Genomic DNA, 20,052 nt, shown 5'->3' on the forward strand with positions numbered 1-20,052 from the left:
CGAGTCTACAGGTAGGCTAGAGAATATGAGAAACTTTACCGAATAATGACCACTGATTGCACGAGTCACGGTTTTCGATGAAAATGCAGGTATTGAATTTTGATTAGATTTGTAACACAATTAAATTGTGGTCTGGTGAAGATCTTCAGTTTTATGTAATATATTTTGTGTTTGACATTTTTAGCTAAAAGGGACAAGGTGATTAATCTGAATAATAGTCTGTAAGGTACGCGGGCGCCCTCACACATCGGTCAACCCCTTCTAAATTTTCTGAAGTTGCTGTCATAGTTCTTCAGATTGATGTAGTCGGGAGAGAGGAGGGCCGGTGAGGGTGGAATGACACGACGTATCTTACAGTCTACGTGAGTATATCTTACCACAATTCTCACCAGACCACAACGAAGGAGGTTTTAGAACAACAAACTCTTAGATAACTGTTGAAATGTGAAGAAAACTACTTTTAAACATACATTACAATATTTATTCCCCTTTGCAGCATTGGTGGTGATAACAGTCTTGAAGAAGGAACATTAACTCTGACAAGTAAGTAGTTTTGTGACTTGTGTACATTTGGACGACACGTGTGACACAACTCTAAGACTGCAAACCGTAACAAATTGAGAACTGGTAGAAACTATAAACTTCCTTAAAGGGGTGCATAAATCATGAGCTGAGTTCATAATCTTGTTATTCAGGTTGAAATACGTACATAAAACACCGATATATCTAATGTTGATGAATCCCATCCATGGTATTAGATATCGTGTGCTAGCGCAGTTGCTAGCATGAAAGGGACTTGCCCAACATTACAGTGTATGAATATTGAATTATGTCATAAAATCGTTCATGTATTTATGCCTGATAATAAATACATAGCCTAGACCAGGTTAGAGTTCTGCCAATGTCAAGTTATGGTTTAGTATACTTAGGTAAGTAGAATGCTATAGGTATCTTTAAATTTGATACCTATAGAAAACAACAACAACAACAACAACAACAACAAACAAACAAACACACGCACGCACGCACGCGCACACTTACTCACTCACTCACTCACTCACTCACTCACTCGCTCGCACGGACAAACACACACACACACACACACACACACACACACACACACACACACACACATGTATATATGGATAGATATTTGTTACATTCGATTCGCCACTACAAATTTGTTTTGTATGGCCAGTATAGCTGGTCACACTCGTCAGTTATATATATACAGTTTATTTCCCCTTAGAAATACTGACTTTACCATCTCGTCATCCTTCTACTCTTCAGACGTAATCCGTCAGTACAACCCAGACGTTAGAGGATTCTCCATAGAGACGGGATCTCACACCAACCATAATATTTCTAGGTTGAACGTGGCCGTTGGAGGGGCAAGGGCAAGGTAGGTAGAAAAGATCATTGGATGGCATCTCTGTATGGCTACGATAACAAATCATATGTCCACATTGGGATATTCACGAAAGCGAATCAATCGAGCATCAGTGTTGTTTCGGGACTATTCGCACCATGAAATAAAGTGTTATGCAAGCCATGTCACCAAAATAAAGCCGTTTGTAGCATTCCTAACACGTGGAAAAGTATGGATATTACTTCAATCGTCAGCCTAATACCACGTATTGACAAACATGAACGTATTGTAATTACAAATCGACACAATGTTTCTATGCGACAATATATGATCCTATAAGTGAAATAATCTGTATTTATATTGGATAGTTATTTAAGCATATAAACACTTGTCTCCCAAGAAGTCCAGTGAGGGCCACCCCTCATGGGTTCAGTGTTAATGCAGGAGGAAACCGGAGTACCCGGGGAAAACCTGCGTTGTTCGGTAGAGTCAAACTGAACGACGCCACTCTTCTTACTTACAGCGTGGTAATTTTAATAGAACGCTGAATGGGGTTCGAACCCCGACCGCAGTGGTAAGAGGCAAGTTTAACCACTCGGCCACCGACAACCCTATAAATAATAGTCACTAGACTAGTATGTTTTGTGTGTTTTCGTGAACATAACTAACTAAGCCTGAGCCCCTGTGGTATTACACCTTGTTGTGTATATTACTAAAGGGTTGGATAAGGGGTGGCAAAGAGATTGGGTAATCAGTATATAAGTTGGAAACTTTGTGACTTGTATGTATATATATATCACATGTTCAAGTTTTCCACTTATTTCTTTCCATTTCTATTTCACAATTTTGGTCAAACTTAGACACATGTTGGGACAGACAGAAGATTTGATTGACAGAATGAAGACGTATGATAGTATTGACTATGAAAATGACTGGAAAGTAGTGACATTGTTCATTGGTGGAAATGATCTGTGTGCATACTGTCGTGATCCAGAGGGTTCAACAGTCCAGGCGTACACCGAGGAGATCAAGAAAGCTCTTGACCTGATGCATGCCGAGGTATGTAACATGATCAAGTAAAACTAAAAAGCATATTGTCAATGCAATATATAGTCAGGCGGATAAGCACAAAGATTGTGCACTTTCGGATAGAATTTTGAAATTTGCCATGCATTTATAACTTTATGTGCAAATTTGTTTCTGATATAGTATAGCGCCATCTAGTGGTATATAGCGCCCTACATGCTGAAACTGAGCGCAGATTTCTTGAAATCGTTTTTTTTTGTTTAGACAAAGTTGATACTTCTGACCAAGTGTTTTAAATTGCTGACATATTTTTGTGTGTGACCTATTCATATTATGACACAGATTGCATGTAGTGAAATTATCCAAATTTACCTACAGATGCCGAGAACGTTTGTGAACCTTGTACAGGTACTGTTGGTGACAGAAGTCAATAAATTGACGGGTTACTGTGATTTCATACATCTGTAAGTATAGGATAACTTCCCTATTAATAACGCCATTTCTCCATTTATTGGTTTAGGATATATATATCTATGATATATTACACTATGCGTACAACTCATCTTACCCATGACATGATGTTGTTTCATGCCTGACATACCGGTAAATCATATCTGGATAAAACAGGTTATACAATAGAAATTAAACTGTTCTGTTTCTCTTGTAGGTTGGTTTGTCCCTGTGCCAAAGAAAGATGGGATGAAAACTGGGAAGAAGTTTTAGATCTTGCACATGACTATCACGTGAGTACATATTGAGATATCATGACAACCACGCACTGTATTCTAGATTATTTTTGAAAATGAATGAGGGGCCTAGAGTTCGTATGCAAGAGTCAATGAGATTGTGTTCCGATTAATGTTTTAATCTTTTTGCATTTACAAGCTATTCTAGGTAAAACACCATGTATGGTCAATATTATTTGTTTGGGCAGCGAAATTGCCTTCCATGTCTTCAGAGGACAGTCACGAAATGTACTGTTTCTGTTACAGAGGGCACTTGAAAATCTCGTCATGTACGGCCAATATGACACCAGAGATGATTTCACCGTTGTTATTCAACCCTTCTATGAAGAGACGTACATTCCTTGGCTTGAGGTAAGTGAATTTAAAAAAAAAGAATTGTTTGTTTCCCAAATACTGTTATTTCAAAGGTAACATTTTCTAAGCTATTTTCGTTGAAGTTAAAAAATAGCTTGCAACCGTGAATGAATTTATCTTATCAGATGCAGATACATATGAACGACACGATGATGACCATGGATATTGTTCACTGGGAAGTAATCCTGTCGATCTACAACCTTACCTTTAACTATACATTACATTACACAAATGAATGTTATTAAGAGTGGTGTACATAATTATATATCTTTTTTTTTATAAGCGAGGATTGCTTGTATACGACATATTGTGTTTCTCGTCTGTATTCTTGATACAAAATGATTCATTAGATGATGCCATATTAAATTTCTAGTTTGACAACTTTTTACGTCTAATTCATTTCTATGAAAACCCAGGATGAAAATAAATGGGACGACAGCCTGTTTTCTCCAGATTGTTTCCATTTCAGTGAATATGGTCACCAAATATCAGCCATGAGTTTATGGAATAATATGGTAATTGTTAAATACCTAGTATTCATTGTGAGTGAGTGAGTGAGTGAGTGAGTGAGTGAGTGAGTGAGTGAGTGAGTGAGTGAGTGAGTGAGTGTGAGAGAGAGGGAGAGAGAGAGATCTAGAGAGAGAGAGAGAGAGAGAGAGAGAGAGGAATGGAAGGCGGGAGGGAGACAGACAGACAGACAGACAGACAGACAGACAGACATGGAGATACAGACATTGCCTGAGCAGACACATAGAGACAGTAAAAACGATTTTCAGACAAGAAGACTCAACGAAAGTACTGACATTCTATTTTGACACCAAGGACAACACAATTTGATTTAATCACATTTTCAGAACGAACCAGTTGATGCAAAACGCAGAGGTTGGGTTCCTGAAGACAAACTAGAATGTCCACCTGAGGTAGGTTACTCGTACAATTCTACGTAAAATGATATCCTTGGTCTGGGGTTGCACTGGCATTGCAAAATCATAATCATGGATAACACTTTACAGAATATCCATTACTTTTTTTGTTAACTAATATATAATACGATGAATGATTTAATTACAAAGCATACTATGTAATATATTGATGTGTATGCAGGTCCTGTTGCCAGGTGACAGCAAATAAATGTTTAGCCACACTTCATATTTCGGCTTCAATGAAATAAATGAAATTGGAAAATGGAAGAAATATGTTTTCGCTGTCATCATTGAATAACCTTTTCACATAAATATAGAGTGAACTATCAGTACCGCAAATATTATATGCCATTAGCTATAGGTACTGGACATAAATTACCGGGGGGGGGGTTTAACGAAATTCAGTACATGAAAAAGACTGACCCTCCCTCAAGACCTTGCATAAAAATTACTGCCTCTCACCCTCCCCAGTCATTGGTACATCTGTAATTGAAAATATCATTGTATACATTAATGATGACACCCTCTCATGTAATTAGTGTCCATTCGAAATACAGGCATTTGTTATATATTCATACAACGTTCTGATAGTGACTAACATACTTCCCTGTTCCTTCTTGTTAGGATTTCGACTATTTCTATACCTACCTGAATACACCTGGATATGAAGTACCAACAAGAGGACCGCTAACAACAAGAGGCCCGGTAAGTACACAAATTTTCACTACTCCTTTTCTAAATAAATTTTTTTACCAGGTTCAAAAAGGTAACCAGGTTGCCAATGTGCCTTTTTTTTCTAAAATGTGTGTAATACTTTCGTCCATCTTTTGATTCTCAGACGGTAGAACCCACCTTACCCTACCCGTTTGAATGTGAGATTTTACCACCTTCTGATACCATACCAACTTCAGGTAAAGTATGATTTAATAAGACTGGCGAGATAAGTGCAATAAATGATATTAGCCAAGTTGATTTATGAACACGTTTACAATAAACTAATTCGAGACATAAACTTGACAGCGAGTAGTTAATATTGTTAGTACAAAAAGCAAAGGCCTGATGATGCAACCAACTTCTCCAATCTTTATTTGTATGATCTTTTGGCATATAGTGTGTCCTGTGAAGACACGGCCGGCATCAAGGACGCCATCATACGACCTCAACTATAAGTAGTCGAATCTCGTCACAACTTTTATTTAATGAATAGTAATTGGTCGCAGAGTCCCTCTATGATTGATTCATTCTCGTTTCTTTGACGTCAATTGTTAGCTCTGTTTATTTTTTGTCAATAATCTCTGATCATTTCGAAATCATACAGATTCTTGTATCATTATAAATCATTTTAGCTCACCAACTTCGTCCAGCCGACATCAACGTGGTTGCTGCTCTCGGAGACTCCATCACGGTAAAACACAACGATACCTATAGTACACGCTCTTTATTAATTGTAACACACAAGCATGCAGTTCAAAGTTTTCAACTTTTTGCACTTTTCGATCTGTCTTGGTCAACGACCCTCATCTGAATGACCAATTCTATAGTGTCATCAGATTGACAAATTCTATTGTTACATATGGTCGTCCATCATGACAGATCGAAAGTTCAATGTTAAAATACTTTACTTTGAACTGCTTGTGTCTCATTATAACCTACATGTAATGATCTAAGCTTGGCCAAGCTGCTGAACACTTCAATTTGTTCTACTACTATTGCCATGTTTATTGACAGGAGTGCATTATTAGTTAAAATAAACAATAGTACTTTCTTTGAAATACATTCGTGAAAGTACCAGTACATTGGTATGTGTAGTTTTTTGGTAATAATATTTATCAATATATCGATATCCTAACAACTTTTCAAGATGTTATACCATTTATAACATTTTACGCTTTCTTGAGGGCGTGTTTTACTGAGAAGTGATACTCCAGCTTATCTTTCAAAACGCATCGGAAAGAATGAATTCTTCGTCTCTCTCGTTTTTCAGGCTGCATTCGGAGCAAAGGCATACAACCCTATTCAAGTTCTTATCCAGGATAGAGGTGTTTCTTGGAGGTGAACATATTTAAAACATAAATAATTCATTACAATATATACTTCTAGTAGGTGTCATTGCCATGATAAATTATGCATGTCGTAGAGGGCAGTAGTCTTAGTAAATATGCAAATATAGAACCCCCACCCTGGTGTGTGTGTGTGTGCATAGACCCTCCACCCACTATGGTGTGTGTGTTTATATATATATATATATATATATATATATATATATATATGTATATATATATATATATATATATATATATATATGTATATATATATATATATATATATATATATATATATATATATATATATATATATATATATATATATATACAGGTGTTAATGGCTATATAGCTATGTTGCACTCGTCACCATAGCTACGACGACGCTAAACTGATGGAAGAAACATGACATTCGAATACATCAAACGGATGCATTAAAAAAGTTGATTGTATTATTGGTATAGTTAGGTAGAATATTTAAAAGCTCTGAGTTTTGTATTTTGTTTTGTTTTATCTACAGCATTGGTGGAGATGATTCCCTGGAGGAAGGTGTCTTGACACTAGCAAGTATGTTAGATACATCTTAGATACAAGTTTACAGTATTCCGTTAATAATAAGAGTGGAAGTCTCTCTAATCGTGTTTACATGTGATATGTTATTGCTGTTTGTAATTTAACCACAGTTTACGTGTGTTTATACACATTAAACAAACGTACAATTAACACATTTCACAACTCAGATTTTTATGACATATATTTTGGTTGTCTTCTTGCAGACGTCCTGAGAATGTATAACCCTGATTTGAAAGGATATTCAATCGACACAGGACCTCACACTAACTACGAAATCTCAAGATTAAATGTCGCCGTAGGTGGCGCAAGAGCCAGGTATGTTACAAACATGGGGAAATAGTATCTGTATATTTCGTGATTCAAAATACTGACGTGTAGAAATGACGATAAAATTGTTACACTTGTAACATGAGTCTCTTTTAAAATACAAGTCTAGATCTGATCTGAGTGCGTCGGCCATGCATATCCCATCGTAATTAGGAAATAGTGTGTTTGTTTGTTTGTTTTGCTTTTGGGATGTTATTAAAAAAAATATCAGGTACTTTTTTAATTTGTTACAATTGTGTAAACACTTTCATAGACACATGCTGGAACAGACGGAAGATTTAATAACGAGGATGAAGAACTACACCGACGTAGACTACGATAACGACTGGAAAGTGATTACTCTCTTCATCGGGGGTAACGACTTGTGTGCGTGCAGTAACTACTCTGCTGCGGAATATGCTGGAGAAATTGAAAAAGCTTTGGATCTTATGCATGCAGAGGTATTCTCTTTTAAAGCTGCACTAGCTGTAACTGATCATGAAACAGTCTTAGAAACTCTTTTGTTTAATAAAATGACTTACTATTCATACTATCGTACACCCTGTATCACTTGTAGGTGATCATATTTGTGAAGCGGTGCACATAGTATGGGGACATTATCTTGTCAACTTTATTTTCGGGTCCGCACCCAAAAATCAGTACCCCCAATGAATCACGACTTCACATACTATTCTACTTTAAGATAAAATAGATCTCAAATTGACATATACAATGTGTAATTATTGGTATTTTAACAACTTTCATCATCTATGTTTGTGAACAGTAATACTCGGCGTTACAGCTATAGTGCAGTTGTAAAAGAATTCTAGTTTGTATACCTTCACTATTCGATTCCCGATTGCGCCATTCATAATTGTAATAATACAATGAATACATTTGGTCTGATCATAACTAACACAATTTGTCATGTAAGTCGCACTATTCACATACAGAGATATGTTCTCTGAACAATTTGAAGTACTATTATCATTAATTCTATCTGATTGTGCCATGTTTCGCTCGCGTTTTACAGTGCACGGAATCTTTGATATTACCTAAGTCATATACATTGTAATATTATAAATTTACATATAATAGATGGAATGTTGGACTCTTAGCCTATCAACTTTGAGTCGTTTGTTAAGAGGGGAAACGTTCTTTTCATTTAGGAACGACTTTGAAGCATTGTAATTTTCTATTGTCTAAAGCTATACAGTAGAACAAGCTAAGGTCTTTAATTCATTGAAAATATAAATGAGCACACACAGCGACATTTGCTGTTGTTATTGTTTTGTTTTGTTTTTGTTTTTTTTAATCTAAAAATGATTTACAGATACCAAGAGCGTTTGTCAACCTGGCTCAAGTCGTTCAAGTGACGGAGATCAACAAACTTGATGGTTTGATGTGTGACATCTTTCATTTGTAAGTATTAGCTATGATTACTATAGGATTTGATTTGAGTCAAACTTGGGAATAATGTGTGACTTAGTGGCCGAGGTAAGAACGGAAATACCCGAACACACTTCCAGTGAAGTTTATTCGTTAACATATAAGCTTATATCAGTAAAAGTTTCACGAAACAAATCAAATGTATCAAAATATATAGAAGGATTAACTTGAACGTTTAGAATCACCTTTGACATTTCACAGATGCTGGTGTATAGTCCATCTTAAAACAATTGTTTAGCTTGTTGTGATTTTGAAAACTTACGTCTAAAAAACATATGTTTGGGCATAGACCCACCCACAGGATAAGCAACTGCGGTATTTCTTCCTTTGAAGCGATGTGCGTTTGCATACATTATGTATGATTAATCCGATTACGTATAGCGGGAAAACCTCGCGACACCACGTAAAGTCGCGTGTAAAATCTCGCAAAAAACGAGATGAGATTATACGCAGTTATGTTAATTATATGTTGATGACACAAAACATCATGGCGTCTGGTGTTCCAGTGAAGAAATTAACACGAGCTTACTGGTGTCTTTGACGACGGTTTTGATTTAAGTCAACTACATTTGTCAGATGACGATGATTGGGAACTTGGTGATGCTGTCGATAGTATGACGATGAAGAAACAGTCCCGAAAGTTACTAAACGGCGGCGTGATCTCTCCTACCTTGATCAGCACATCACAACAAGCGAAAGCAGCGTCAGCAATGTAAAGAGTTTCAGTTGCATGTAGCAAAGTTTTCAAGGGGAAACAGGGCTGCAAAAATCACACAAAATTGAAGGGAAGAATGTGTTGCCATTCACAATGTGAGTGTTAACTCAAGCATAGACCCGCGGGTCTATGATTTGAGTGAGTCGTAACAAAGAGAAACGTCTTCTGATATGTTCTGATATTTCATCGCAAATATTTCATCGCAAATCGCCGCGACACATGTCAGGGGCGCGTTTGGTAGACAAAACGCCCGCAGACGTTTCAAAATGTTTTGTTCCCGAACGACTAATTGTCATAGTTTTTCGTGGGCGACCTGGGACGAAGGAAGGCGGAAGAGTGAGGTGATTCGCCAAAAGCCAAGATGGCGGCTACGAATTCTCACTTCATCGGCGAACTTGAGTTTTTGTGTAGGATTACTTAGTGCACATTAGTTTTGAATCAGCACTGCAAAAAAGTTCATGGAATTGGTCATTTACAATTGGCAATGGTATTTATAAATATGAATGCCCGTCGGCATAATGGTACGGTCGATTTGACGTACATTGAGCGATGCAAGATAAACTTGGGGTCAGGTCACAGGTCAAAGATCACTTCATTAGTGTAAGAATAGTGTATGCATACACAACAGGCCTTTTTTAGGCATTCTAGCATCCTGACAGTACTGCAAAGGTGTGATTTAACTATGCGCATCATCATTTCAGTGATGAGTGCTGAATGTACACAAAATTCGACAATCTTCTGTTTGAATGTGCCGCCATCTTCTGTTTTTCACGCGCAATGTGCATAATACGGTTCGGAACATGGCGCCCTGCCAAACAATGACAAAACGTTTTGACTACTGAACGCGCTCCAGGTGTAATGTGTTCTGTTCACAGACGGATCACGCTGTACGCACGCACAGCAGAGATAAATGAAGTGCGCCCTCATCGGTAATGTTTAGAAATAATTATGGCATCTAATAATTCATCTGCTGCCCTTGCTGTCATGCTCCGTTTCCCCAATGGCATCCTGAATGAAGGGCAGTTTTTTTATGAAGTACGTATACTGCACCAATCTGCTTGAGCCCATGACCGCATCATCACACCAAATGACGATGAGCAATACATGAGGATTGCCAGTCAACTGGCATCTCTACTGCCAGGAATGATCATCGCCCAGCAGCAGACGAATATTGCCAGATCGTACAGCCTTGTATATAGCAGTACTATAGCGATGAGGGTCCTGGCGAACATCCGTAGGCTCATACTTCGACGGCTGCGGAGAGTCCCCACCACAGTAAACCCATGGACTGGCCATTTCGCTGTAGTGAAAGAGACTGGTGTCTACACGAGGGCTGGACCTTTGCAATGTTGTGGAGGAGAGATATGCTGTCAACCCAAGAGGAAGGGAAGGTCAAGACCCTGTTCCAGCATGGTATAGGACCTAACACCCTGGAGAGGCGATTTCCAGACAGCACAGTGGCAAGAGTGACTTGTATCAAGCCTTTTCTTTTGTCATATCGTTTTTTTAATGAACAGTTGAGTGTTTCTTTTTCTTATGGTGTGTGGAACCAATATGGCATCCCACAGCATCCATTGTAAATAATTAACAATGAACTATAATACTTTAAATGAACTGCCTGATTTGCATATTGAATGTAAGTGTGGGTTTTTATTAATTTGATTGATTGACAAATGTCAAATACAAGCCAAAATTATAGGCTGTCAAAAGTTACAACTACTGTGGCTTTAAGGATTTGTATACTCCACAAACAATACCACACATACATTTCAAAAATTGTCACTTAGTTTATCTGGATAGATACTATAACATCATGTCAGTTGACTGGCAATCCTCATGTATGGCTCATCGTCATTTGGTGTGATGATTCAGTCATGTGCACGAGCAGATGGCTGCAGTACTTCATAGAGAAAATGCCCTTCACGTAAACAAGCATTGTAATTTGTCACTGATTTTGTGAGAGGAAACACTGTCCTCTATAGATTTTCTTATGGGGTGCTCACATATATCTCCATCATAAAACTCCCGCATATTTACAATCCCTTTGGATGCCAGAAAAAATATAAATGTGCCAGTTTTATAGATTCATAATGTCAAACAACTCTTTGGCAATATCACTGTCATGTAAAAACTCCACAAACGATCATGTGAGGTCCTCCTTTGTAAAGGATGATTCCATTAGGTGGTGTCTGGTCTCTTTTTTCTTTGGTTTTCGTAAACTTATTATTGATAACCTCGTATCGGTGGTCTATTCTCTGAACTGGCACCCCTTTATAAGACAAAATATCATTTTGTCCTTGCAGTTGTTGCAAGATTTGCACGATTTCAAGATTGTCTTCAATGAGAACTCTTGTCCAGCCAAATTTATCAAATATTACCATTCCATGTGTCTCGCTAGTCGATCTGTCTGACAGTACCTTTCTGCTTGTATTGCACCTATGCTTCCCCAAAAAACTGAGGTAAGACTTGAAGCTACGAACACGTTATTGAAACAACTAGAGATTGCCTGCGTATCTGTATGAAGTTCAGGAGGGGATTTTTTATCGACGCAAATACAGTAGACGTTATGAGGTTGATATATGGTTCTCAGTAACTGTTCCACCTGATGTGCTGATTTGTACATGAGTATAAGAAAGGCAAGTGGGAATTGAAGTTCCTCGTAAGTAACAGGCTTGCCAAGATATCCTCTACTGTAAGCGAAGCTGCTGCAGTCACTAGTCAAATTTATAAATGACTCATCTGGAAGGATATTGTTTTTCAGCAGGGTTACTTTCTCCTCTACGCAATCCGTTGATACATTTCTTCCTCAAATCAAATGGGAACATTTAAAACTTCCGAAGTCATTATCTATGTATGGCTCAGATGAAACGTCTCCTTGGGCGACAGTGATGTTATCTGCTGGGTCGATTTGTTGTTCCCAAAATAATCTTTGGAAACTTCCTTCTTCACATTCTTTCATTACAGTGCCATAACATTCTGTAGCTAAACTCTTTAAACTGCATGTACTTTCTTCATTCAGCATAAAACCATCCTCTTTAATGCTATTAACTAGTTTGTGACGAAGTCTTAATTTACTGACATCAACTCTGTGTTTTGCTTTGATGATGTTTTGTATTCGCTGATACAGTTCTTGATTAGTTAGTTGATACAGTGGTGTTCTGCTGCTGTGTTTAATTTTTTCTGGTGTGTTCTCTGCAACATTTTTTTGTCTGTGAATCACGTCTCAGTAGACTGAACGAAGAGTTCCGGAACGCCCAGCATGATCTGCATCTGTCTCTGTCTCCATCCAGAATCAATGGGCACTGCTTGGATCTCAATGTTGACTGGAAATGTTCATTTTTGCAGTTCACTACATTAACATCATGTCGATAACCAATGATATCTCCCATTCTGCCCACACTAAAAAAGACACCATTTCTGATACTGGCAACTTCATTGAATTTTTCTTCGGGGTTTCCAATACAAAGTGTGCAATTGTGAAGTGTGTCAATAAGTTTAAGTACCACAGAAGAACCTGTGATTGTAGATGGAAATTCAGTCAGTGCCTTGCTATTACTGCAGTCCTTTCCATATATGTTAACATTCCATTGCAAAGATGAGGAAAAGACCACTTCTTTTGCAATTATTGTATGACATTTGGAATCTGTGACTGTGTAGAATATCTTAGTGCAGACATCATCTGACTGTTGAACCCAACCTGGAGGAAGGATGCATCTCTTTATACCATCCCTAATGACTTGATATGGTAGCTGGTAGGGAAGATTTGTTAATAGGTAGAAGTGCAGTGGCGGTGGTTGGGGTACTACACCCACATAGCTATGTTCTAATGAAGTGTTATTTTCTACCGCTGATATGAAGCTATGTTGTGGGGAGTTTGAAGCTGTATTTGTATTTGGAAAAGGTGGTTGGTTTGCAGGTATACTTGGTACAGATAAGGGTAACACAGAAGGTACATCTGGCTCTGTGGTCACTTGATGAGATGATGGGTCACTCACTGGGGCCGGACTTGATGAGTTCTGTTCTTCAACATGGATTTCTGATTGTCGCTCTTTAGTATTGATCTTGTTTTGTGAATGGCAGACTGGTTGTCTTGATTCTCTTCGTTGTTTAGCTGCAGCTGCTTTTTTCCTCACTACATTCTTCACACGATATCCCATACAAAGTTTGTATGGCATGGTGGATAGCATACAAAAAATTAGGGTCTGCATTAAAAAAAATAGGGAATATTGATTATATAATTATAGTTATGAATAAATGTATTCAATAAATCACACGATTGCCAAACTTCCTATTAAATTGTGGAATGATCACCCAGTACTCATTCGCTATATACAATGTAACAACCTAATATGAAGTGATTCAAACATAAAAAAATAAAGTGATATAATAATAAAAAGTATTTGTTGACTGATGACCAAAGCGAAACACTATATTTCAATAATAGTGTAAGATGGATGATTGAAACAATAATAATTGGACCATGAATTGATAAAGTTATGTGTTCTCTATCTTAGATCCATGATCCATGCATATGAATATTACAATATATTTTTAAGAATGGGGTTAGAGTCAAAAACAACATACAGGGACAACAACAAATATTAGATATACATATCTATAAAACACTAAACTACAATACTGAATACAAAATTAATACAATAATGAATAATAACATGGCCCAGGTTTTCTATGGGTTGACTTTATATTGTTAGCTAAGCAAAGATAACTTTTCCCAGAATTGTGATTTCTAAACAATCCACAATATAATCATTCCTGTCTTTGAAATTTACATATTATTGATAATGGTTTGCAATATTTAAAAAAAATATATAATTACGCGTGTTACTCAAGGAAGGACTCGATAGTTGAACTAGAAAGGGGGGTCATCTGCCTTCCCACTGAACAGACATAAATTGTGGAAATCGTCATACATGTGTACGGCTAGTTTATGAAACGCGAAGTACTTTCCTCCTCTCCCAAGAAGGGGTTCTCATGCCATAATTGCATCGGTCGAAGATATATTATATCATGAAGCCATACAAAATCATAAAAATGGTACATGTATGATGAAAATATGTAATTTTCCGATACATAGACAATGATAGTGACCGTCCATATGCGATAAGGTGAGGAAAAAACCGGAAGTGTGATACCAAACTACAATTCAACTGGGTTTTTTAGCGCGGCTTTCGAATGAGACGTGTCTAAAGCACTGCCTGCCTCTAGAATTTGAAGAGTGGCGTACAATTTTGTGAAACACATATAGTTGATCAAACTGATATGTTCATGAATTTCGTACATTTCTATAATAACGTCCTGTATTTTTATGCAACCTTAATAGCCATTCATAACACATCGGCACATGTACTACGCCCGAGAACATACAGAGTTTGTACTGCTCAACTCAAAGAAGAAAAAATGGGTTACAAAGCTTAAACTTGACCACAGTTTGAAAGGTAATTTGCTTGGTAATTCCAAATCCTTTCTCATTTTCTGTTAGTTCGACCATGGATGTATTAGTCACTAATACATCCATGGTTCGACTGAGAACATGCTGAGAACGATGTCAGTTCAAATACCATAAAGAAAAGTAATTATCAACAACTAACAACCACAGATTTGAATTCCAGAACTCTAGAAATCACTTTCAAGACGTGTTTTTTGACGAAATTTATCGTTTTCTGTGATTTTTCAACTGCGACAATGGAGGAAAAAGTTGGGGAAAATGGCGACCAGGCATGTGGTGTTTACGTTTATTTTCGACACAGTTTCGATAACGTACCTCTTCATGTGCAGAGAAAACAGCCAAACATATTAAAACTTGATAAAAAGCATCAATAAATGGACTCAAAAGTTCAGGAATCATTTCTGACTGAGAGAAATCGGGTTACAAACGTGACGAACGAAACACTGTACTCGAACAAAGCGTAAGTACAACAGTCGTAAACAATATGGGTCACCTTACGCAATCAATTCACACCACAGTCTCACAATATACGACAAAAACGGTGTATGCACTTACCTAAAATACGACATATCTTCTTGGAGTCTTGAACCAGTTGAAAATGTCGAGATGTTGGGTAAATTTAGTGAAAACATACACAGATAACGAGCGACTATCACTGGGTGTAAACAACTCGGAAACGGACAGGAAATGCTTTTATTTAGCTTAATATGTATGCAAACACACATCGTGCAATAAACATTTAGAGATCCTTTGATGTTTACCGCAGTTGCGTATCCTGTGGGTGGAGGGTCTATGGTTTGGATTGATTTTTGATAATTTCTATGCGCCGAATTTTTAAGAGAGAAGGAAGGAGAATATGGAATCTAAGGTCTTAGCCGGAAAGCGAAAACGTTACAAATATGTAAGAACATGTGACAATAACATGTAATAATCCCGACAAATTTAAATGAATTCAAACTACAATTTTTTTTGTTATTTCAGTGCATACTGTGAATGTGCCAAAGCAATTTTCAACGAAGACTGGGCAGATATTGTTGACCAAACCGTGGCGTATCACGTAAGACTATCAAAAATTATCACTTACTTTACATTAGAACTCTAAGCGCTTAAATGTATCTTTAACATTCCGTCAGATCGCCATAAACACCCTCCCCCTCAAATTTTGTGTGACGTTTTATAATAATAATTTATATAATTATTCATATGTTTTAGTCATGGAATGTTATTGGGTTCAGTTTGCATATTTCCGACGATAAATTAGTCATGATCATTATTATGTGTGATGACATTTGGTTTATGTTATCAACAGAACGAAGAGTACACATATTGTTATATAGCGCAATTTCTATTGCACTGTTGAAACAGCCCATGGAATATACCCATAAAAATCGAGTACGACCCGTTGATTTTTTTCAGGAATATTTACTTACTCATTTGTGACCCAGGAACGAGAATGTTGAAGGGGTTGGGGGAGAGATTTACGCACTGGGAAAAGTATGTTTGGAAGTTTGCAACGTGGAAACCTTATATATCTGATTGGTCAATTACACAATAAATGACGTATTCAATATGCAAATCAATATCGACAATCGTTTTACACTAACAGCTGATTCTGTTCATCTTCAGAGAGCATTGGAACAACTTGTGGAGTCCGGTAAATATGACACTAGAGAAGATTTCACCGTTGTACTGCAACCATTCTTTGAAAAGACATATGTGCCTCCAAACGAAGTAAGTAGCAATTGTGGTCGTTGGTGGCTGAGACTAATGCAATTCGTATATATACAATTCAAAAACCAGAATTTGATCAACAGGGGCTCGACTGGAATTGTATAGCTTACTACTAACCCATATTATCTTTTTATTTCACAGAATGGAACTGGCTGGGATGACAGTTTCTTCTCCCCGGATTGTTTCCATTTCAGTGAATTTGGTCACCAGATGTGTGGCATGAGTATTTGGAATAACATGGTAAGTAGTGGGAGGCATAACATACAACCTGGGTACACTAAAGGGAGGGCCCTTTCATCGTACTATCAACGTTCGCTAAACCCATGTCTGGGCCGAATAGATGAATACTGTATTTTATAATCAAAACAGGATATTTAAATTTGTTCCCACGTTTCAAATTTGTATACAATTTATAGATCAACCAAAATAAGGACTTGTGTCCAAATGACATTTATTTATTTTTTTTATCAAATTTTACTAAAAATTACAACTCATTATACCATTTTCTACTTTGATCAGAAGAACGTTGTTTTGCTGTTCAATATCGAACTATACCCTCCAACATTTCATCTTATTGTTATGTCATTTCCATGAATATTAGAGATGTAATCCTGGGAAATGATCATTGTGTAATTAACTTGACTATCTGTGTACTGTAATGATAATCTGTAACACGTACTGATAGGCGAGAATTAGTCTGTAAGGTATGCCGTGACGGGGCGCCCTCACCCATCGGAGAGAGGAGGTCGGTGAGGGCGGAGCGACACGGCGTATCTTACAGTCTTGGTGAGAATAACCCAATGATTCTGACCAATGATGTATACATGATTTGAATTCTTTCGTTTTCAGATTGAACCAGTCGGACAGAAACGTACAGGGTGGCACCCAGACGACATTGTAGAGTGTCCTTCAGAAGTGAGTAATTCAAAGTATAATTTCTTAAATTTTACAATCACTTTGGCGACTCTTTCATTAACCCCATAGCCTTTTGGTTATACATAAATTATAATAACTTTCATCTCTTATTTTTGTTTCTTTTCCTTAACAGGAATTTGAATACTTCTATACGTATCTGAATTCACCTGGATACACCAGAAAGATCAAGGTTGAAGAACCAAAGATAAGTATAATGAAGGAACCTGTTGGCGTAGATCATGATCACAAAGATCACCATGACGACCACAAAGATCCCCATGACGACCATAGAGATCCCCATGACGACCACAGAGATCCCCATGACGGTTCCAAAGAAACGATCCAAGATCCTGTTTGCAACGAACATACTGGTGTTCTGATAACGATCATCATTCTACTGGTTGGCATTCTCATCGTTTCTCTAACCGGTTTCATTTGGCTGGCGATGAAGAAGTCCTCAACTGGAGCAAAATTAATCTGATCTGTCAAGATCAGTTTTATCCGGAGATATTAGCGTCATTGCTTGAAATCAAATTGCATATCACTAGTTGTATTCTCATTTGAACGTGGATGTCTGATAGAATTGAATCAAACTTAGAAGAAGAAAAATGATGTATATGTCCGTCCTAAATTCTGTATTGTAAGCTTTAACTCCTGTTGATTGTAAGGCTTTATTACGTGCACCTTTCTCTTCTCGGAAACTAGCGTTCATTATCGCCCATCATCACCATCATACACATTGATTTAGAATATATCAAAGCCGATAGATTACTTTTTGAAGTACGTAGAGCTGTGACATTAAACGTCTCATGTTTTTCTGCGCATGCGTGCCAATCTGTCAGTTTGCACTATTTCGAGATGTCATTTTTGACATTTACGTCGTATATAATCTTGTACTTTGTTTTAAAAATGAAAACTTTGATAATTGTAACCTTCAAATCTATGTGTGTTTTGTTGCTATGAATAAAAAATATTCGGAAACTGGTTTTGGTGAAATTCTTTCAATTGTGTTCAGTGCTGTTAATTATAACGTTGTGCAAGTGTGTTCATAATACAACCAAAGTGGCACAAGAGTTTATACGATGCGGGGCGAGATTTTTACTGCATAAAAAAAATTATTCAAAGGGTACTCACAGTATTCTATTAAACTGAAGTATACTTCTCCATCACTAGCAATTGACTGAATGCAAACCTGATATTAACGATCCTGTGACATAATTTTGTATGTGTATAAAAATTAATGTCCACTATATCTGTGCTATGTAGACAACAGATCTAACACTGTCAGAAGACAAGTTTAATATAGAGGGCGTAGAGGGCGTGCGTTAGCATTAACATTATTTTTATAGTTTAATCGCGGTTTTCTATACTATAATTTCAATTCAATTTTCAAATGAGCAAAAAGATTTTGAACTCAACATGCGCAACTTTAATTCATGGTGCGACTATTGATTCCCATTACATAAATAAGGACTTTTGAAATATGAAGTTAGTGTTTTCCATTTCAACAAGCGAAAAGGCCGCTGAACAAAAGTTGAAAAATATAATTATCTCAGCGAGAATAGTTTCTCTTGGAAAAAGATAGAACACTAATAAAAAGCTGAGGAAATTGTAAAAGTGAAAATGGAGAAGATAATGGTGATAGGAGGAAGATTACAAAACATCAGGAACATGGTCGGAAACCGTGATTCCAAAACACAGAATTAGAATGGTGAATATAAATACGTCATTGAATGTAAATATTACTTGTTATAAGCTTAGATTTGATTGAAATTTAACATTGATCGCGATCATCGCGGCGATGTTACTCTTCTGCTACCGGTGGTCTGAGGTTTCATGCAGACGGGGGAGGATTTCGATTTATCTTGCCAGTTTCGGTTTGTTACCTTGAACATGAGTGTTCACAATATTCAAGGGAACACAACAAAATGAGTGAATTTAGTATTGTACAATTAAATGTATTATATACTTGTAGATTATCTTAATTTGACAAGAAAAGAATTTCCTATCTTACCTTGAGTACACGATGTTAACATTGAAAAAGAAGCTCGTCTTGAGAAAATCATTTTCAAGGTAATATAAGTGGATATACACGACATATTAAGTTTGCCATCACTGCATAAACAGTCGGTATTTCCACGTTCTATTTACATTGACAACTGTCATCACTTGTACTAATGTGTGTGCGTGGTAACGATGTTCGAACTTTTGAGTCTCGTAGGACATCGCGAGTTCACGCAAGTTTTCATTCGAAAACATCTGTTCTATGGATATTTTGAACGCAAAAAACAATGTACACCATGGCTAGCCAATCTGATTAAAATCTTATATTGTAAAAGCAGCTAGATGCCTTTATTTACCTCTATATGTACATCGTTTTCTGTAGTTTGTTTTGTTCCGAGTGACTCGCTGCCTTCTTGTGGGAAGGCGGCGATC

At 37.1% G+C, this 20,052-nt stretch overlaps 1 protein-coding gene across 1 annotated transcript in view; it reads left to right on the forward strand.

Annotated features, from left to right (window-relative positions):
* The window catches only part of LOC144444208 (phospholipase B1, membrane-associated-like), a 32,585-nt gene extending 14,488 nt beyond the window's left edge, over positions 1–18,097 (forward strand). Inside the window, exons 18-38 of the mRNA XM_078133628.1 lie at positions 497–543; positions 1,291–1,402; positions 2,230–2,428; positions 2,774–2,859; positions 3,063–3,138; positions 3,388–3,492; positions 3,912–4,010; positions 4,350–4,415; positions 5,043–5,123; positions 5,257–5,329; positions 5,765–5,823; positions 6,403–6,470; positions 6,981–7,027; positions 7,237–7,348; positions 7,614–7,800; positions 8,673–8,761; positions 15,952–16,027; positions 16,597–16,701; positions 16,843–16,941; positions 17,551–17,616; positions 17,750–18,097. Coding sequence (XP_077989754.1) covers positions 497–543; positions 1,291–1,402; positions 2,230–2,428; positions 2,774–2,859; positions 3,063–3,138; positions 3,388–3,492; positions 3,912–4,010; positions 4,350–4,415; positions 5,043–5,123; positions 5,257–5,329; positions 5,765–5,823; positions 6,403–6,470; positions 6,981–7,027; positions 7,237–7,348; positions 7,614–7,800; positions 8,673–8,761; positions 15,952–16,027; positions 16,597–16,701; positions 16,843–16,941; positions 17,551–17,616; positions 17,750–18,097 — 2,200 coding nt within the window. The remainder of the gene's footprint in view (positions 1–496; positions 544–1,290; positions 1,403–2,229; positions 2,429–2,773; positions 2,860–3,062; positions 3,139–3,387; positions 3,493–3,911; positions 4,011–4,349; positions 4,416–5,042; positions 5,124–5,256; positions 5,330–5,764; positions 5,824–6,402; positions 6,471–6,980; positions 7,028–7,236; positions 7,349–7,613; positions 7,801–8,672; positions 8,762–15,951; positions 16,028–16,596; positions 16,702–16,842; positions 16,942–17,550; positions 17,617–17,749) is intronic.
* Positions 18,098–20,052: the final 1,955 nt, after the last annotated feature.

The sequence above is a fragment of the Glandiceps talaboti genome, chromosome 2 (genome assembly GCF_964340395.1).
Source record: "Glandiceps talaboti chromosome 2, keGlaTala1.1, whole genome shotgun sequence".
NCBI lineage: Eukaryota > Metazoa > Hemichordata > Enteropneusta > Spengelidae > Glandiceps > Glandiceps talaboti.